Raw genomic sequence first — 17,646 nt, forward strand, 5'->3', positions numbered from 1 at the left:
TTTGGGTTGTTCCTAGTTGCAGGATATTATTTGTTTGTTGGTTGGTTTTTATGAATAAAGCTGTTATAAGCTTTATAAGTATTTTGTGCAAGTTTTTTGTGGAAATACTCATTTTTCTTAAGTCTATATACCTGAGATGGACTTAAAGGATATACATGTTTAAGTTGATTAGATACTGCCAAATAGTCTCCAGAGCTACACCATTTTACACTCCCACCAGCATTTAGGAGAATTCCAGTTTCTCTACATCTTCGTCAACTCTAGCTGTTATTAATCTTTTTCATCTTTCGAAACCTTTGGGAAAGTGCTTGTTCATAGCCACAATAGGGGAGAAATAAACTTTTCTCACACACATACCACAAGAAAGACTGGGGTTTGAAAAATCTTCTTTCATTATATACCAAAAACATTTCTTTGGCTTCTTTTTGAGCATAATGTTTGTTATTTCTCATTCTGAACACTGGTCATAAGTGTAATTCTGGCTTTTGTTGAAGCAACTCATGGGAAGCTACAGAAAGGATTTGAGGATATTACTGATGAGGCCAGCAGGGACAGAGATGGAGTGAAGGCATCCAAAGAATCATCTTTTGACAGGGACAAGATGGGCATGGCTGATAGTTGCTGATTCTGAAATGCTGCAAGTTGGAGTCTGAAGCTTCTCAAAATCAGTAGCAAAAGAGCCAGAATAGGAGTCTGGAAAAGGAAGAGGAAATTACTCTCTCTCTCTCTCTTTTTTTTTTTTTTTTTTTTGCATTTTTCTTCAACAGCTTATTGTGAAAAATCTCAAAGGTACAGAGAAGTTGAAAGACTTGTACACCGAATATGCATATACCCATGAAGGAGAAATCATTTTTAACCTAACAATTTGTTTCCACTGGGGCCAATTTTGGCCCACATCAAATAAATGATATTGAATGAATGAATGAATAAATGAATGAATGAATGCCTAACACTTGTTCTGGGGAAACCAAGGTTGTTCACTGCCACTCTTGTACTGAGTGATGATTCCACAATCAGGAGTCCCCTGTGGATCTGCTTCCATTATCTGTTGTTTTGAATGCTTCCTGCTCATGCTGTCTTATATCCTCCTGTGCTTTGCTGTCTTTGACCTTGCACTGGATGTTGTACTGAAAAATTATATGTGGGTGGAAATAATTTGATGTTATTTCTCTAGAAGAGGATTTTTGTTTATTTATGCCAGGCACATGAGCATGTTAGATGTACAACACATATTTATTGAGTGCTGTTGAGGCAGTAAAACTACGTTATGAACAAGAAATGGTTAGTCTTTCTCTGAATAAGCAACAGAATTCATTTAAATAGTTGTGGAAGAATAATTTAGTTCATATAAGTTTGATCAGCATCCAGTTTTCCCTAACCTTAGCCATCAGCACCCATTAAGGCGTGGCAGGCTGAGCCATGCAGAGATGCCCTGAGGTGACAGTTCTCTTGCAGTTGTATTTCTTAGATAATTTAGAAAAAATATATACTATGAACTGATTATTGCATTCATCATATAAAAATAAAATCAGAAATATTCAGAACAATCTTCTTTTGACTAAACACCCAGGAAAGAGGATGCTTTATTTTATTTTTAAGTTTTTTTTAAAAGAGTTTCAATAGTTTTTAGGTACAGGTGGTTTTTTTTTAATTACATGAGTGAGTTCTTTAGTGGTGAATTTTGTAATTTTAGTGCACCCATTCACCTGAGCAGCATGCACTGTTACCCAATATATAGTCTTTTATCCCTCACCCTGCTCCCAAAGTCCCCTGCCCCAAGTCCCTGAAGTCCATTATATCACTCTATATGTCTTTGTGTCTTCAGAGCTTAGCTCCCATTTATAAGTTAGAACATACGGTGTCTGGTATTCCATTCCTGAGTTACTTCACTTAGAATAATGGCCTCCAGTTCCATCCAAGTTGCTGCAAAGGACATTATTTAATTCCGTTTAATGACTAAGTAGTATTCCATGATATACCACATTTTCTTTATCCACTCGTTGGTTGATGAGCATTTAGATTGGTTCCATATTTTTGCAATTGCAAATTATGCTGCTATAAACATGCATGTACAAGTGTCTTTTTCATATATGACTTCGTTTCCTTTGGGTAGATTCCCAGTAGTGGGATTGCTAGATCAAACGGTAGTTCTACATTTAGTTCTTTTTAAATTTTATTTAACTTTTATTTTAAGTTCAGGGGTACATGTGCAGTTTGTCATGGGGGTTTGTTGTACAGATTATTTCATCACCCAGGTATGAAGCCTAGTACCCATTAGTTAAGTTTCCTGATCTTCTCCCTTTTCCCACCCTCACCCTCAAATAGAACCCAGTGTGTATTGTTCCCCTCTCTGTGGAGGACCCTTTAAAATACTAGACTAAGGCAATTACTAATTCATGGCAGAAATATAACTGTATATTTATATACTTATAGCTCATTTTAATATTATAAACCTAAATGCTCTAAATCTTTAGACGATCTGCAGGGACTGTAGTGTTTGTGTTTAAGTAGAGGAACCAAAGAACACAATCCTTCCACACTCTACCTCCAGAGTACCTAGTTCCAGCCCTTACAAGCTGAAGGTTGGAGCTACTATCAAAATAGTGGAAAGACCAATTAGCTGAGGATGAATCTGCTATGGATTCCCAAGGAGACCTTAACTCTCCATCACAATGACCACAACTGAAAAGTCTGTGCTTTCTCTCAACTTGCCATCCTTAGTCATTGTCGGGTGTGACCTCATGGTTATTTAATGGGGTGGGTGGGTTTCTCAAACAGATGAAAAATGAAGTCCACTCCTTACCCCTCACTCCTGGAAAAAAGTATTCAACAGGAGAGCTGACTTAGGAGACTTAAGACAAACTACCATAATTTATATATTAACGTTAATATCATTAATATGTTTGCTGGCCTGCAGTTTCTGACTATGTAATTTTTTGAAAATACTTTCATGAGACACCAAAGCTTTTGGTTTCTTTGAAGTAGCTTCCTTTTCCATATAGGCTTTGCTATCAGGCTCCTTTTTTTTTTTTTTTTTTTTTTTTTTTTTTTTTTTTTTTTTTTTTTTTACTTATATGAGTTTTCTCACTCATTTACACACCCTGGTTTCTTACTTGAGACTTCCACATCATTGCCTGTGGCTGAGTTTTAGGAGAGAACCAGGTTAATGTCTGAACTCGGACCACATATACCACATCTGTCAAAATGGTCACTTTCAGCGAGGGAGCCATAGACCCTACAAAATCATTAGTCTTAAATAAGATCTAGATCAAAGTTAACTGGGCCTGGGGAGAAGACATTTGCTCTGCTTAAATGTTAATGAGCAACCCTTTCAGTTAAAACTTAGAAAAATAGAATAGAATTAGACACTAAGTGTTACCCACAAAACACGTCTGCCATGGGCTTAAGAATAACTGGGTACTTGCAGTTTCCTCTACTTGTTTTCACCTATTTGCATGAAGATGGTAAGTCCCTTGGATTTTGTGGAATTTGCTTCCTCCTGAGATCTTGAGCATGCCCCCACTTTGCTCTGTCACCCAGGCTGGAGTGCAGTGGTGCAATCTCCGCTCACTGCAAGCTCTGCCTCCCAGGTTCAAGCAATTCTCCTGTCTCAGCCTCCTGAGTAGCTGGGATTACAGGCATGCGCCATCATGCCCAGCTAATTTTCTACTTTTAGTAGAGACAAGGTTACATCATGTTGGCCAGCTGGTCTTGAACTCCTAACCTCAGGGGATCTGCCTGCCTCAGGCTCCCAAAATGCTGGGATTACAGGCATGGGCCACTGTGCCCGGCTGCCCCTCACTTTCTCTGGGGTTCCCATCACTGCTAAAACACATAGAGCCAATATCATTCAGGTGTACAAATATTTTGATGAGTTCTTACAGTGAGGGTGGTACATTGCTGGCATCATGGAAGACTGAAAGGAAAATCAAATGTGGCCCCTGACCTCCAGGAATTCACAATCTAACAAATGAAAAAGATACATCTAGGGCCAATTCCTGTTCCATTAAAGCCATGCTGTAGGATAAGTGCTATAACAGAGGCACAGCAGAATCTAAAGCTGATATGGCTTGGAGTTTAAAAAGTTTCATGACCTTCTCAGTAGATCCGAAAGAGGGGAATTATCTTGTTACCAGATAATTCTCCAAATAGGACTGGCTATATAATTTGTGGGATCCAGTGCAAAATGCAAATGAAGAATCTTTTACTCAAGAATTTCAAGACAATGATAGCACAGCCTGAAACCAAGTATGGGGCCTTCTGAGTGGAGGGCCCTGTGGGACTGCTGCACAGATCACACACTCATGAAACCAGCCTTGTCTCCAAGTGTGGTCAATGAATAGGAGAAAGAAGCAAATTTTAAGCAAGTCTGGAGAAGGAAATTATATGTAGATAATTTTCTTCCAAGTAGTTCATAGGAAAACAAAATCACTTGAATGAAAGCAAATAATTCAATCTTTTCCAAATTAGCAAGTGGGGTTGAAATCTAAAAGATAACAAAGTTACAGTTTGCAAAGACATTTTCACAGGTATTTCACAGCTACAAGGTAAGTACATTAATAATAATAATAGTTGTAGTAGTAGTAGCTGGCACTAATGTATAGAACTTATTAAGTGCCAGGATTCTTCTAAGTATATTACATATACTTTACTCATTTAATCCTCAAAACAGCCCTGGAGGGAAAATGCTATTATTTATCTGTCTTACTACAGATGAGGAAACTAACCTTAAAGAGGTTGAGGAATTGCCCCTGGCCAAAGAAAATAAGTGGTGGAGCCAGGATTTGAATTCAGACAGTCTAGCTCCAGAGTCTGTGCTCTTGTCACCATTTATGCTACCTCTGAAAAAATAAGAAGGAAGGGAAGGAAGGAGGGAGAGGGGAAGGAAGAAAGGAAGGAAGAGTGGGAGGAAGGAAGGGAAGAAAGGAGGGAGGGGTGAAGGAAGAGAGGAAGGAAGAGAGGGAAGGAAAGCAGGAAGAAAGAAAGGAGGGAGGAAGGAAGGGAGGGAGGGAGAAGGGAAGGAGGGAAGAGGGGAGGGAAGTAAGAAGGAAGGAAGAAGGAGGGAAGAAGAAGGAAGGAAGAAAGGAAGGAAAGTAAGAGGGAAGGAAGGAGGAAGGAAGGGAGGAAGGGAGGAAGGGAGGGAGGGAGAAAAAAGAAAGGAAGTAGTAAAGAAGGAAGGAAGGAGAAGGAAGGAACAAGAAAGGGAAGGAAGAAGGAAGGGAAGGAATGAATGAAGAAGGAAGGAGGGAGGGAAGGGAGGAAGGGAAGTAAGAAGGGAGGAAGGAAGGAGGGAAGGAAAGAAGAAAGGAGGATGGAGGGAAGGGAGAAAAGAAGGAAGGGAGGGAGGAGAAAAAGGAAGGAAGGGAGGGAGGGAGAAGAGAAAGGAAGGAAGGACAGGAGGGAAGGAAGGAAAGAGAGGAAGGAAAAAAGGAGAGGAAGGAAGAAAGGAAGGAGAAGAAGGAAGGAAGAGAAGACAGGAGGGAGGAAGGGAGGGAGGGAAGGAAGAAGGAAGGAAGGGAGGGAGGGAGGGAAGGAGGAAAGAAGAAAGGGAGGGAGGGAGGGAAGGAGGAAAGAAGGAAGGGAAGGAGGGAGGGAGGGAAGGAGGAAGGAAGGAAGAAAGGGAGGGAGGGAGTAAGGAAGGAGAGACAGGAAGGAAGGAGAGAAAGGAAGGAAGGAAGGGAGGGAGGGAGGGAGGAAATGAAGGAAGGAGGGAGGGAAGGAAGGAAGGAAGGAAGGAAGGAAGGAAGGAAGGAAGGAAGGAAGGAAGGAAGGAATCATAGTATATTCTTCCATTAGTATCATAGATTTGGCCTAACCAGTATACACTGTGTGTTGTGTGCACGTTTTTAATTTTTTCTTTTTTTTGCATTTCACGTTCATAGTTTAACAGCACCCGTTCGCCCTCCCCCACTGAGTGTTGCCACATGACCCCATGGAGTAGAAAGGTATTGGTTCTAAGAACATTCCTTCACGGCCCTATCCCATTCTGTCCAGACATTCTCCTTTCTTTCCTCTTTGAACTTTATGGAAAACTTCCTTGTTTCTAACTAACGGTTATTCTTTAAAATTAATTTTAAAAGTGGTATTTTCCTAACTTGAATTAAGTAGAATATAACTTAGACAGCCATGCCATTTGCTGTTTTTCCCCATTCACTGCCCCCAACTCTGCAAACTGCATCACCTAACACCACTCTTGGACTTCACAGTCCAGCAGAGGAAAGAAATTCAACTTGTCCTATATTTAATTTCTCAGAACTGTAAATGTTCAGCTTCTCAAATGAAAAAAGGAGAACAAGACAAAAGGATTCGCTGCCAGCTGATCATCCCTGTCACCATTAAATAAATAGTGCTTTTGGCTGCTGTTCAGAGCCTGTAGTCAAGTCACTATCCTTTCGTCACTTTGCAGTCCATTGTTATTCAAGGAAGGACTCGCCTACAAAATGAAACCTCTGGTGGTGGGGGTTTCTCTCAAGTGCTCATTCTCTCTCAGTGTCTCCCTCTTTCTCTCTCTTTCAATCAGTTTCTCTCTCTCTCTCTCTCTCTCTCTCTCTCTCTCTCTCTGCATGCACCAAACTTTTTTTCTTTTTGGAAGTTACCTAGGAAACAAAGTCTTTTGTTCTCGAACTTTATTTGAGCTATTCACTTCGCTGGGAATCTGCACAAAAGCTGAAGAGAGAAAGAAGCTTGCAATATTTTACTAAAACGTTCATGGCGAACACATTTTTCCCAAGCGGGTAGTCATATCCTGTTGGGTGTGTTAGGGGGAATTGCAGAAACCTCTGACAAGGTAAGTAAATGCCGGGGGTGAGCTTAGACAAATGGCTCTGGAATCAGCTCTTTAAGGGGACTTGAGAACAGTTCATTTGACAATAGGTGAAATCCTCTGAGTCAGCAGGGCAGATGTTTCCAAATGCAAAGATGGGAAATTTTTTTTTTAATGATCCTAATTTTAGGGCAGAATATTATTAAAGTCTTACTGGGATAAGAGCAACGGGTATTTATTTTATACAGATACCCACCTTCCTCCAAATTGTGTAAAAAAAAATCAAACGAGGTTGAGTGGTGAAAACTGATTCTTTTAATCATCTAGTTTAGAAACCCAACCCCAAAATCAAAACTGGGATGGAGCCTTTTAAATAATCTGGGCTAGGAGCCCAACCCTGAAATAAAAGTTAGACAATATTGATATTTATCAAAGGTTTGGATGGATAATTTTCCAATGTCATGTGGAAATCAAAGCCCCTAACTACACAGCTGGAGGAAAAGTCTCACACCACAAAAATGAAAGAAAATAAACTAGGAGTGTTTTACCTTTCCTAATTTGAAAAAGAAACTCGGCTGGGCGCGGTGGCTCAAGCCTGTAATCCCAGCACTTTGGGAGGCCGAGGCGGGTGGATCACGAGGTCAAGAGATCGAGACCATCCTGGTCAACATGGTGAAACCCCATCTCTACTAAAAATACAAAAATTAGCTGGGCGTGGTGGCGAGTGCCTGTAATCCCAGCCACTCAGGAGGTTGAGGCAGGAGAATTGCCTGAACCCAGGAGGTGGAGGTTGCGGTGAGCCGAGATCGCGCCATTGCACTCCAGCCTGGGTAACAAGAGTGAAACTCCGTCTCAAAAAAAAAAAAGACAAAGAAACTCACTGGAATCGCCCCCCTCCCCCATTAGTGGAAGTAACAGCATGTGTATTTTCCACTATCCTTGGTGGGGGGGTGGGAATTCTTTTTTGCTTTTCTACGTGCATACAGTGTTCGTGAAACTGAATCTTTAAAATGTTATTCAAAAATGCCGTAGTCCTGCAGTGAAATTAACTCCTCATGTTTTAATGCAGCTTCTCAGATTAGGTTGGCTTGTCCTTCAGGTGATGTGTTCTGGAATGTCTCCTGATTCCAGGTTTTCTGAACCTTTTCATGGGCATCTAACTCATCTTCTTCCTTTGATCCTAGTCATCTAGAGATCTCAAAACTGTTGCTAGAAATGTATGGTGAGATAGCTTGAAAGTGGATCTGTCTTTCATTGGAGTACAGACTCAGTTTTCTTTGGTGTAAAGTTTGGGGATTTCTGGCTACCTTGTCTCTCCTGTTAATTCCATTTAACCTGAGAAGCATGTTTATTTAGCCCATTTCTTTCCTTCTGTGTTGCTTGGCTATTGAAATAATACTTTCAATTTATTGGCTTACTATTTCTAGGAATTCTTCCTTTGTCCTTAAGGCTTATTTCTGATCTCATTTTTTCTTCTCTAAACTAAGACATTTCTTATATGTGTGCTTATGTATAAACTTTGATGACTGAACCTGACTGTACTTTGTTTGCAGTCCCATCCCCCAGAGGATGAAGATACAGATGTCATGTTAGGGCAGAGGCCGAAAAACCCAATACACAATATCCCTTCTACACTGGACAAGCAGACCAACTGGAGCAAAGCACTACCTCTCCCAACGCCAGAGGAGAAGATGAAACAAGATGCCCAAGTGATTTCTTCCTGTATTATTCCCATCAATGTCACTGGTATCGTTCTGGTTTTTTTCTTAGGGGCAGTTGGGTCAGAATATTCTGTATATTAAATATGTTCGAAATCTGTGCTGCTAAGAATACCATTTGTAAACAAGTAATGCCTTTTTCATCAAAATACAACCCAGAAGATGTTCAATACGCTTTTGTCAGGTTTTGAACATCAATTTACATGTTTTCCACTGGGCCACTTGTTATGTAAATGATGGACAGTTTCTTTTTAAAAAAAAATCACCAAATAGCTCTTTGGCCATAGCTGACTGAAATAATGGAGAAAGCAGCAGTGATTAATCATATGATAATGATGTGTGGCACTGCAAGAAAGAAAACAGCAAACCCAGGCTTCTCAAACTGCAAGTAATGGTCCTGCAGGCCAACTAGAAAATCTGTTTTCATGCTTCCTTGGATGAAGGTAGGCTCTTTTTAAAAAGACTGTTACAACTTCTGTATTGATTTGGGGGATTTTTGACCTAAAAATATATGGATACATAGATGAAGGCTGAATTCTATTTTAAAACCAAGAAGGTTGTCTTGTTTTCACTCTCTTTTTTCTTCCTTCTGTGTACTGAGAGTGTGAATATTAGTCTAGGTAGAATGGAGGCATAGCTAGACCTTTCTGAAACATTTATTGGCAGCAGTTGTAAATTCCAGAATTGGATCTAATAATCTTAGTTGTAAGTAAAATAGTGTTATAAAATATTTTAACTTTCAAAGACATAAATTAAATGGTCTATCCATTGAGCTTTCTTACATCTCTAATAATAGTTACATTTTAACTCATTTGTATATTGAAAATTTCAAAACAGCCATGTTATGACTGATTTTCATCTTGGTACCATGTAACTAAAGATTGCATGTCACTCGAGATGCATGTTGCATAAACAATTATTAACCCCACTCAGATTTCTCTCACATAAAGTAGTGAAGCAAATGGACCAGATATCTGGGACAGATATTTTTTTCCTGAGGAAAAGGAGTCCTAGTTCATGGGCCTGTGGTGAGTTGGGAGTTAATTTTCCTGATGACCTATTCAACTTGTAAGATAAATTATTCTGAAGATGTGCCCCTGTCTGATCTATACAATCTAAATGGAATGTATTAGGGGAGTTCAGCTGCCAAAATGGATCATTTTGGCACCCTCTTAAGCTAATTTTCAGTTCTGGAAACCTCTGATTATTAGCAGTACGTGCTTTTTTCATGGCACTGTAAGTAAAATCTCGTTTTCAAATTTAGTGCTATGATTATGGACCATTATTTTATGATTGAGGAAAAGGGACACTTTTTACTTCTGCTTTATTTCAGGAACTCTCTGATTAAAATTTAGATCAGATGTTGATTTCAAGAGCTTTAATGAGAACACTGTTAATGATGTCCACATAACACAAAATGTCTGTGTCTATATATCATGCATTCTATAATTACTAAGATTAGAAAGAAGGATTTTAATTTTGGGTTGAAACTAAGAAAAATTTCATTAGTAAGAATTCTCCAATAATATCATAATTATTCATCATATGATATCTCATACAGATTTTTCAGAGAGAGTTCTAGAAACTGTTGGCACTGTGATGTTAAACAGAACTCAACTCTTTCATTATAGAGCTGAACCAAGATTTGACATACCACCCAGCCCCATGCTTAACAATCAGGATAAATGATGAGGTGACCAAATTCCAAAGCATGGCATTGTGGCTTTCTTAGGCAAAGCTCACTCTGAAAAATCCATGGTGCATGCCTGTTTCAGACAAGAATTTGAGTTCCTCACCTCCCCTCTCATCATTCTAGTTTTGATGGGACTAACTGCATGTAATGTTGATAATGTGATTATGGAGAGAGAAACTAACAAACATCATGGTTTGCCCTCTGTGTTTACAAAAACAAACATATGGCATAAAGACTGGGAATTCCAGCTTTACAGTTGGTATAGAAAGTGGATCCATTTAAGTGCAGAACTGGGGACTGCCTTGCATGTTTATTTTATATTGAAAAGACACCTCGTGCTATACCAGAAAGCATCCAATTTAGTAAACAGAAGAAAGTAGACAAGAGTTCGGTGATGATTTTAAAAAAACAAATCCTTAGACCGTTGAGTTTCCTCACAGCAAAAAGGTGTGTGTGTGTGTGTGTGTGTGTGTGTGTGTGTGTGTGTGCATGCGGCGCATACATGGGGATTGTGAGAAGGTTTGGGCCATAAGAAATGGAGGGAACAAAACCTCACAAAGAAGGCTTTTAATGAATAAATGGGTCAGGATATATTAGCTGAACTAATTCAGGTTAGCATATTGGCTCCTGATTTACTATGCAGAGGTATCAAGTTCAGAGAGCCAAGAAATAGACCAGTAAATAGTAGTAACTAAAGGTTATAAATCCTTAAGGAGTCATTTCTGTGTGAGAGGGATTTTTTTGATGTCTTTTTCTCTTCTCTTTCTTTTGATTTTTCTTCTTTGCTTGTTTTTGTTGGCAGTACAAGCTGTTGTGGAGAACTGCATTTAGAAGTAAAGCTTAATGTATTGCAGCATAATTTAAGTAAGAGCTGAATAACAGTTCCCTTATATTCGTTCACAGGCTTATCCCAAACTCTTTCCTTACTTCCTGTCAATAAATACCACTGTGTTCCAAGCAAATGAAAATTTGTTTGCCATTTCTAAAGGCTAATGAGGCCTATTTGTGGGTTGCAGGAGTTGGCTTTGACAGAGAGGCTAGTATACGCTGCTCTCTGGTTCATTCACAATCAGTACTACAGCGGAGACGAAAATTGAGGAGGAGGAAAACCATCTCGGGTATCCCCAGAAGAGTTCAACAAGAAATAGGTGTGGTATCAAAAAATGTTAATGGTTAACATTCCTCTGCCTAGTACAGATGGTAGGGAGATGAAATAGAATAAATAGATGAAATAGAAAAACAATTAAACATTTTAACTTGTAGAGGTTTTAAAATGGTGTGTATTTGTTTTGTATTCAGCAAGCCAGGTGATATTACTTTCTTACTCTCTGTTCTTGACTGTAAAGGTTTGACCTTACAGATTTAGGCATATACATTCAGGTCTTATGGCTGAAATGTAATACTTAGCTGATTTTTGAAAGTTTTATTAAGGTAGAAATTGTGAATAAAAAGTAGCAGGAGTCAATGAAAGCATTCTTTTTGGAAAATTGTAACTTAATTTAAGAGAGATATGTTTTCATGTCATTAATTATTTTCAAAGGTAAATTTCAGGCATATGCAATGAAATACTGAATATTGATAATATGATACCTTTGGTGACAATTTTTCTGTTCAGTGTGTTTAGAATATCTCTGCCTATGGTTTTTAGAAAAATTATTAGAGTAGCATCTCTTGTAAATAAGATTTTTATTTCTAATAATGAGATCTATGATTTTTATTTCATCATGTTTATATTACAAAATAAAAATGAAGAGTAGTGGCCAAAAAGATAAAATGTACTTTAGTTTTAAAAAGTAGTCACTTATTGTGGCAAATTAATGTGATAATGAAGAGAGGGATAATTCACAAAAGACATAAAAGCATATCTATTCTTGGTATATATAAGCATATATGAAGGGGGTGCATGTATATACACCCTAAAGCATTTTAACTTTCTCCTAATTATATACATTGATTTTTTTTCTGTTTAAAAACAAATAGGCCGGGTGCGGTGGCTCACACCTGTAATCCCAGCACTTTGGGAGGCCAAGGTGGGTGGATCACGAAGTCAAGAGATCGAGACCATCCTGGCCAACATGGTGAAACCCCATCTCTACTAAAAATACAAAAATTAGCTGGGCGTGGTGGTGTGCACCTGTAGTCCCAGCTACTCAGGAGGCTGAGGCAGGAGAATTGCTTGAACACGGGAGACGGAGGTTGCAGTGAGCCAAGATCGCACCACTGCACTCCAGCCTGGCGCCTGGCAACAGATGGAGACTCTGTCTCAAAAAATAAAATAAATAAATAAATTAATTAATTAAATAAAAACAAATAACTCTAACCTACCAGTACACAGATCTGCAGACATAGCTCAGAATATCTGTTAGTCTGCTGATATATAAAATATCTCACTGTGCTTTCCATGTGCCCTAGATTCTGATGAATCACCAGTGGCCCGGGAAAGGAATGTGATTGTGCACACAAATCCAGACCCCTCCAACACTGTCAATAGGAGATCCGGAACCAGGGACTCTGAGTGCCAAACCGAGGATATTCTGATTGCTGCCCCTTCCAGAAGGAGAATCAGAGCTCAAAGGGGTCAAAGCATTGCAGCTTCCCTTTCTCATTCTGCTGGCAACATTTCTGCCCTAGCAGACAAAGGTGATACCATGTTTACTCCTGCAGTGAGTAGCCGCACAAGATCTCGGAGCCTTCCCCGGGAAGGTAATAGAGGTGGGGATGCTGAGCCCAAAGTTGGTGCCAAACCCTCAACATATGAAGAGGGAGAGTCTTTTGCGGGTGACCATGAAAGAGCCCCTAATGATTGCAGTGAGGCTCCAAGCAGCCCGAGCGCCCAGGACCACCAGCCCACTTTGGGCCTGGCCTGCTCTCAACATCTTCACAGCCCCCAGCACAAATTAAGTGAGAGGGGAAGGTCACGACTGTCCCGAATGGCTGCTGACTCTGGCAGCTGTGACATCTCCTCCAACTCAGACACGTTTGGGAGCCCCGTCCATTGCATCTCCACAGCTGGCGTCCTCCTTAGCAGCCACATGGACCAGAAAGATGACCACCAGTCATCCAGTGGCAACTGGAGTGGAAGCAGCTCCACATGCCCCTCCCAGACCTCAGAAACCATCCCTCCTGCAGCTTCTCCACCACTTACTGGCTCTTCGCACTGTGACTCGGAGTTGTCACTAAACACAGCCCCTCATGCCAATGAGGATGCCAGTGTCTTTGTGACAGAGCAATACAATGACCACTTGGATAAAGTGAGAGGCCATCGGGCAAACTCCTTTACCTCCACTGTTGCAGACCTGCTGGATGATCCCAACAACAGCAATACAAGTGACAGTGAGTGGAATTACCTACACCACCACCATGATGCCTCCTGCCACCAGGATTTTAGTCCTGAGCGTCCCAAGGCAGACAGCCTGGGCTGCCCAAGCTTTACAAGCATGGCCACTTATGACAGCTTTCTGGAAAAGTCTCCATCAGACAAAGCGGACACTAGCTCTCACTTTTCAGTAGACACGGAAGGATACTATACCTCCATGCACTTTGACTGTGGTCTTAAAGGTAATAAGAGTTATGTCTTTCACTATGCAGCCCTGGGCCCAGAGAATGGCCAGGGTATAGGGGCTCCCCCTGGTCTTCCAGACTGTGCCTGGCAGGACTACTTAGACCACAAGAGGCAGGGAAGACCAAGCATCTCTTTCAGGAAACCAAAGGCAAAGCCAACGCCACCTAAACGTAGCTCATCATTGAGGAAGTCTGACGGAAATGCAGATGTTTCTGAGAAGAAAGAACCAAAGATAAGCAGTGGTCAACACCTGCCTCACAGTTCCAGGGAAATGAAGCTGCCTCTTGATTTTGCCAACACACCTTCTCGAATGGAAAACGCCAATCTTCCCACCAAGCAGGAACCTTCTTGGATAAACCAGAGTGAACATGGCATTAAGGAATCTCAGTTAGACACTTCGGATATTCCACCATTCAAAGATGAAGGTGCCGAATCCACTCACTATGCAGACCTCTGGCTCCTAAATGACTTGAAAACAAATGACCCTTATAGATCTCTATCTAATTCAAGCACCGCTACGGGTACCACAGTCATTGAATGCATCAAATCTCCAGAGAGCTCTGAATCCCAAACATCGCAATCAGAATCAAGAGCCACCACCCCATCTCTTCCTTCTGTTGACAATGAGTTTAAACTGGCTTCACCAGAAAAGCTGGCTGGCTTGGCATCTCCATCAAGTGGCTACTCAAGCCAGTCTGAAACGCCGACATCCTCTTTCCCTACAGCTTTCTTTTCAGGTCCATTGTCTCCCGGAGGTAGCAAAAGAAAACCTAAAGTCCCAGAAAGAAAATCCTCACTACAGCAACCCTCTTTAAAAGATGGAACTATATCACTGAGTAAAGACCTTGAACTTCCAATTATACCTCCTACCCATCTTGACCTAAGTGCTCTTCATAATGTCTTGAACAAACCATTCCACCACCGTCATCCACTGCATGTTTTTACTCATAATAAGCAGAACACAGTAGGAGAAATGCTGAGGTCGAATCCTCCACCATCCCTTGCAATTACACCAACCATCCTGAAATCTGTTAACCTTAGGTCCATCAACAAATCAGAAGAAGTTAAGCAAAAAGAAGACAACAATACAGATCTCCCTTATTTAGAAGAACGCACGCTTACAACGGCTGCCTTGTCGCCAGGTAAGGTTAAGCTGCATACAGCAAATAAATCAGTATCTCGTCAGTACTCTACCGAAGACACCATACTGTCCTTTTTAGACTCTTCTGCAGCTGAGATGGGACCAGATAAACTACATTTAGAAAAAAACCCTACTTTTGATGTGAAGAATCGCTACAATCCAGAAACCGTAACTTCAGCTGGTAGCAATCTTATAGATTCAAATGTCACAAAAGAGCCAGTGCATACAGAGACTGAGCCTATTCCAGAAAACACACCAGCCAAAAACTCTGCTTTTCCCACAGAAGGATTTCAAAGGGTCTCTGCTGCCCCAAATGATTTGGATGGTAAAATAATACAATATGGAGCTTGTCCAGATGAAACCCTAGAACAGGTACAAAAGGCACCCTCTGCAGGTTGGGAGGAAGTTGCACAACCTGAATCTGCGGATGTAATCATATCTCAGTCAAACTCACCAACTAGAGCAACAGATGTAAGCAATCAACTTAAGCATCAATTTGTTATGAGCCGCCACCACGACAAAGTGCCTGGTACTATCAGCTATGAATCAGAGATATCACCTGTAAATTCATTCTCTGAAAAATGTTCCGAGCAGGAAAATATTGCTTCAGGTATTTCAGCCAAAAGTGCCTCTGATAACGGCAAAGCAGAGGAGACCCAAGGAAATGTGGATGAGGCTTCATGGAAAGGTCAGTCACTGATAATTTTGTCATAATGGAAATGTGTCTCATGGCACTTCCTAGATTTTTTTCTTTCTTATGTTCCCAATAATATGGCACAGCCCTGGGTGTTGGTTTCCCTCCACTATTTCTTTGCACTTATTAAAACAGTTGAGATAAAAGCTTTTGTTATTGGATGAGTAAGCTTCGATAGGTATCTCTCTCATTTTAAAAAATGGCAGCAAGGTAATTTCTGTTTGTTTGTTCCCTGAGTCAGTGAAGTACAGTCATGTGCTGGATAACTTCCTCTTAAAGATTCTTCTGTTCTTATTTTAAGATTCATCACCGAGTGATGACTCCATCATTTCACCACTTAGTGAAGACTCCCAAGCTGAAGCAGAGGGTGTGTTCGTGTCTCCCAACAAACCTCGAACAACTGAGGATTTATTTGCAGTCATTCACAGGTGAGGCAACATTACCAAGTTCCCCTAAACAAAAGGTACAACAAAGGCTTTACCCCTTCAAATCCTTCTCAGAAATGCAAATATGGGAAAGACTTTTGTAATTGTAATACGTTCAGCAAAAACAATAGCAAGCAAAGAATTATTTTTCCAAATCAAGTTGGTAGACTGATATGCAAGTTGGGAAATAGGATCTTTAAGTAGAGCTTGATAGACCTCTACTGAGAGACTTTTGTAAGAGTGGCTTTATTTTTCCCCAGGAAAAGACATTCTAGACCAAGTTTTTATGTGAAAACAATCTGTGGTTAAGTGACTTGGGGTGAAAGCTCAAACTCTAGTGTAATCTCTGACTTTTAAATAATTTCTCAAACCTAAAAAATATGATCAAAGCTGTAGTCATATATCAGCAGAGACAAACAGAAGTTGATTCACCATGGATCCACCAAAATCTCAGAAATCATCACTAAAGAACTTATTCATGTAACGAAATACCACCTCTTCCCCCAAAATCCATTGAAATAAAAAATTAAAAACTCACATTGTACCCTATATATACAATTATTTGTCAATTTAAATAAAATTTAAAGAACACACACACACACACACACACAAGTTGATTCACCAGAACAGTCAGAGTCTCAAGTTTGAGAAAAGACAATACATGTACCTGCCCATTTTATAGCTCAGAACAAGTAATATTTGCTCTCTGTTTTTTTCTCTTCTTAGAACTTAAATTCTTCAGCCGGGCATGGTGGCTCATGCCTGTAATCCCAGCACTTTGGGAGGCTGAGGCGGGTGGGTCACCTGAGGTCAGGAATTCAAGACCAGCCTGGCCAACATGGTGAAACCCCGTCTCTACTAAAAATACAAAAATGAGCCAGGCATGGTGGCAAGCGCCTGTAATCCCAGCTACTTGGAATGCTGAGGCAGGAGAATCGCTTGAGCCTGGGAGGCGGAGGTTGCAGTGAGCTGAAATCGTGCCATTTCACTCCAGCCTGGAGGACAAGAGCGAGACTTTGTCTCAAAAAAAAAAATAATAATAATAATAGTACTGGCCTTCATCTCCAAAATTAATGCCCATATTCCATGAATACAGGTCCTCGGGGTTGCTTTTCCAAGAGAGTCTTGTGTCCATGCTGCAAATGCACACTTCTTCATCTGCCTCCATGAGCCCTTGTGATCCGTGGTCCATATTTGCAAAATTACTCCTTATAGCTGATGACCAAAGAACAGAACAGGAACTAGCCCTTGGAGACCTAACCTATATCCAACTGAGCTAGCCAATCATGATGTGCCATGCCTCCTCCTTTCACAAACACGACTGTCTTCTTAGACCTTGGGAAACTAGATGGAACTCCCAAGAGATACAACTTGGGGGTTGTCTTTTCTACCTCATAAAGTTATAATTTTTGAAACAAATACATCATAAGCAGCTTACAATATTTTACTCCTGGAATTCTACTTTTTATAGGAATTTCTGATTTCTGTTGATGTGGTTCTCTCATAAAGAATGAGTACTGCTGCCCAACAATTGTTTTAAAAGGAGTCAATCAGAAACACTTTCTGTGTATACCTTTGCAGGCATACTTCTCCACTCAGAGAGTGATGAATCATTAGGTTCTTTTCCTTCACCCCTATACCTAGTCTAAG

At 40.4% G+C, this 17,646-nt stretch overlaps 1 protein-coding gene across 5 annotated transcripts in view; it reads left to right on the forward strand.

The window, feature by feature from the left end:
- NHS (NHS actin remodeling regulator) overlaps nt 1–17,646 on the forward strand; it is a 352,032-nt gene that overhangs the window by 328,532 nt on the left and 5,854 nt on the right. For 2 of the 5 annotated variants that reach the window (XM_032286006.1, XM_032286008.1), the window contains exons 4-8: nt 5,883–5,945; nt 8,317–8,509; nt 11,191–11,322; nt 12,587–15,565; nt 15,873–15,999. In XM_032286006.1, the coding sequence (XP_032141897.1) occupies nt 5,883–5,945; nt 8,317–8,509; nt 11,191–11,322; nt 12,587–15,565; nt 15,873–15,999 (3,494 nt within the window). Of the gene's footprint in view, nt 1–5,882; nt 5,946–6,519; nt 6,788–8,316; nt 8,510–11,190; nt 11,323–12,586; nt 15,566–15,872; nt 16,000–17,646 lie in introns of those variants that run through there. The other 3 variants (XM_032286007.1, XM_032286009.1, XM_032286010.1) reach the window with 2 other exon arrangements.

This window comes from Sapajus apella, unplaced genomic scaffold (assembly GCF_009761245.1).
Source record: "Sapajus apella isolate SASKATOON/1434 unplaced genomic scaffold, GSC_monkey_1.0 scaffold17, whole genome shotgun sequence".
Classification (NCBI taxonomy): Eukaryota; Metazoa; Chordata; class Mammalia; order Primates; family Cebidae; genus Sapajus; species Sapajus apella.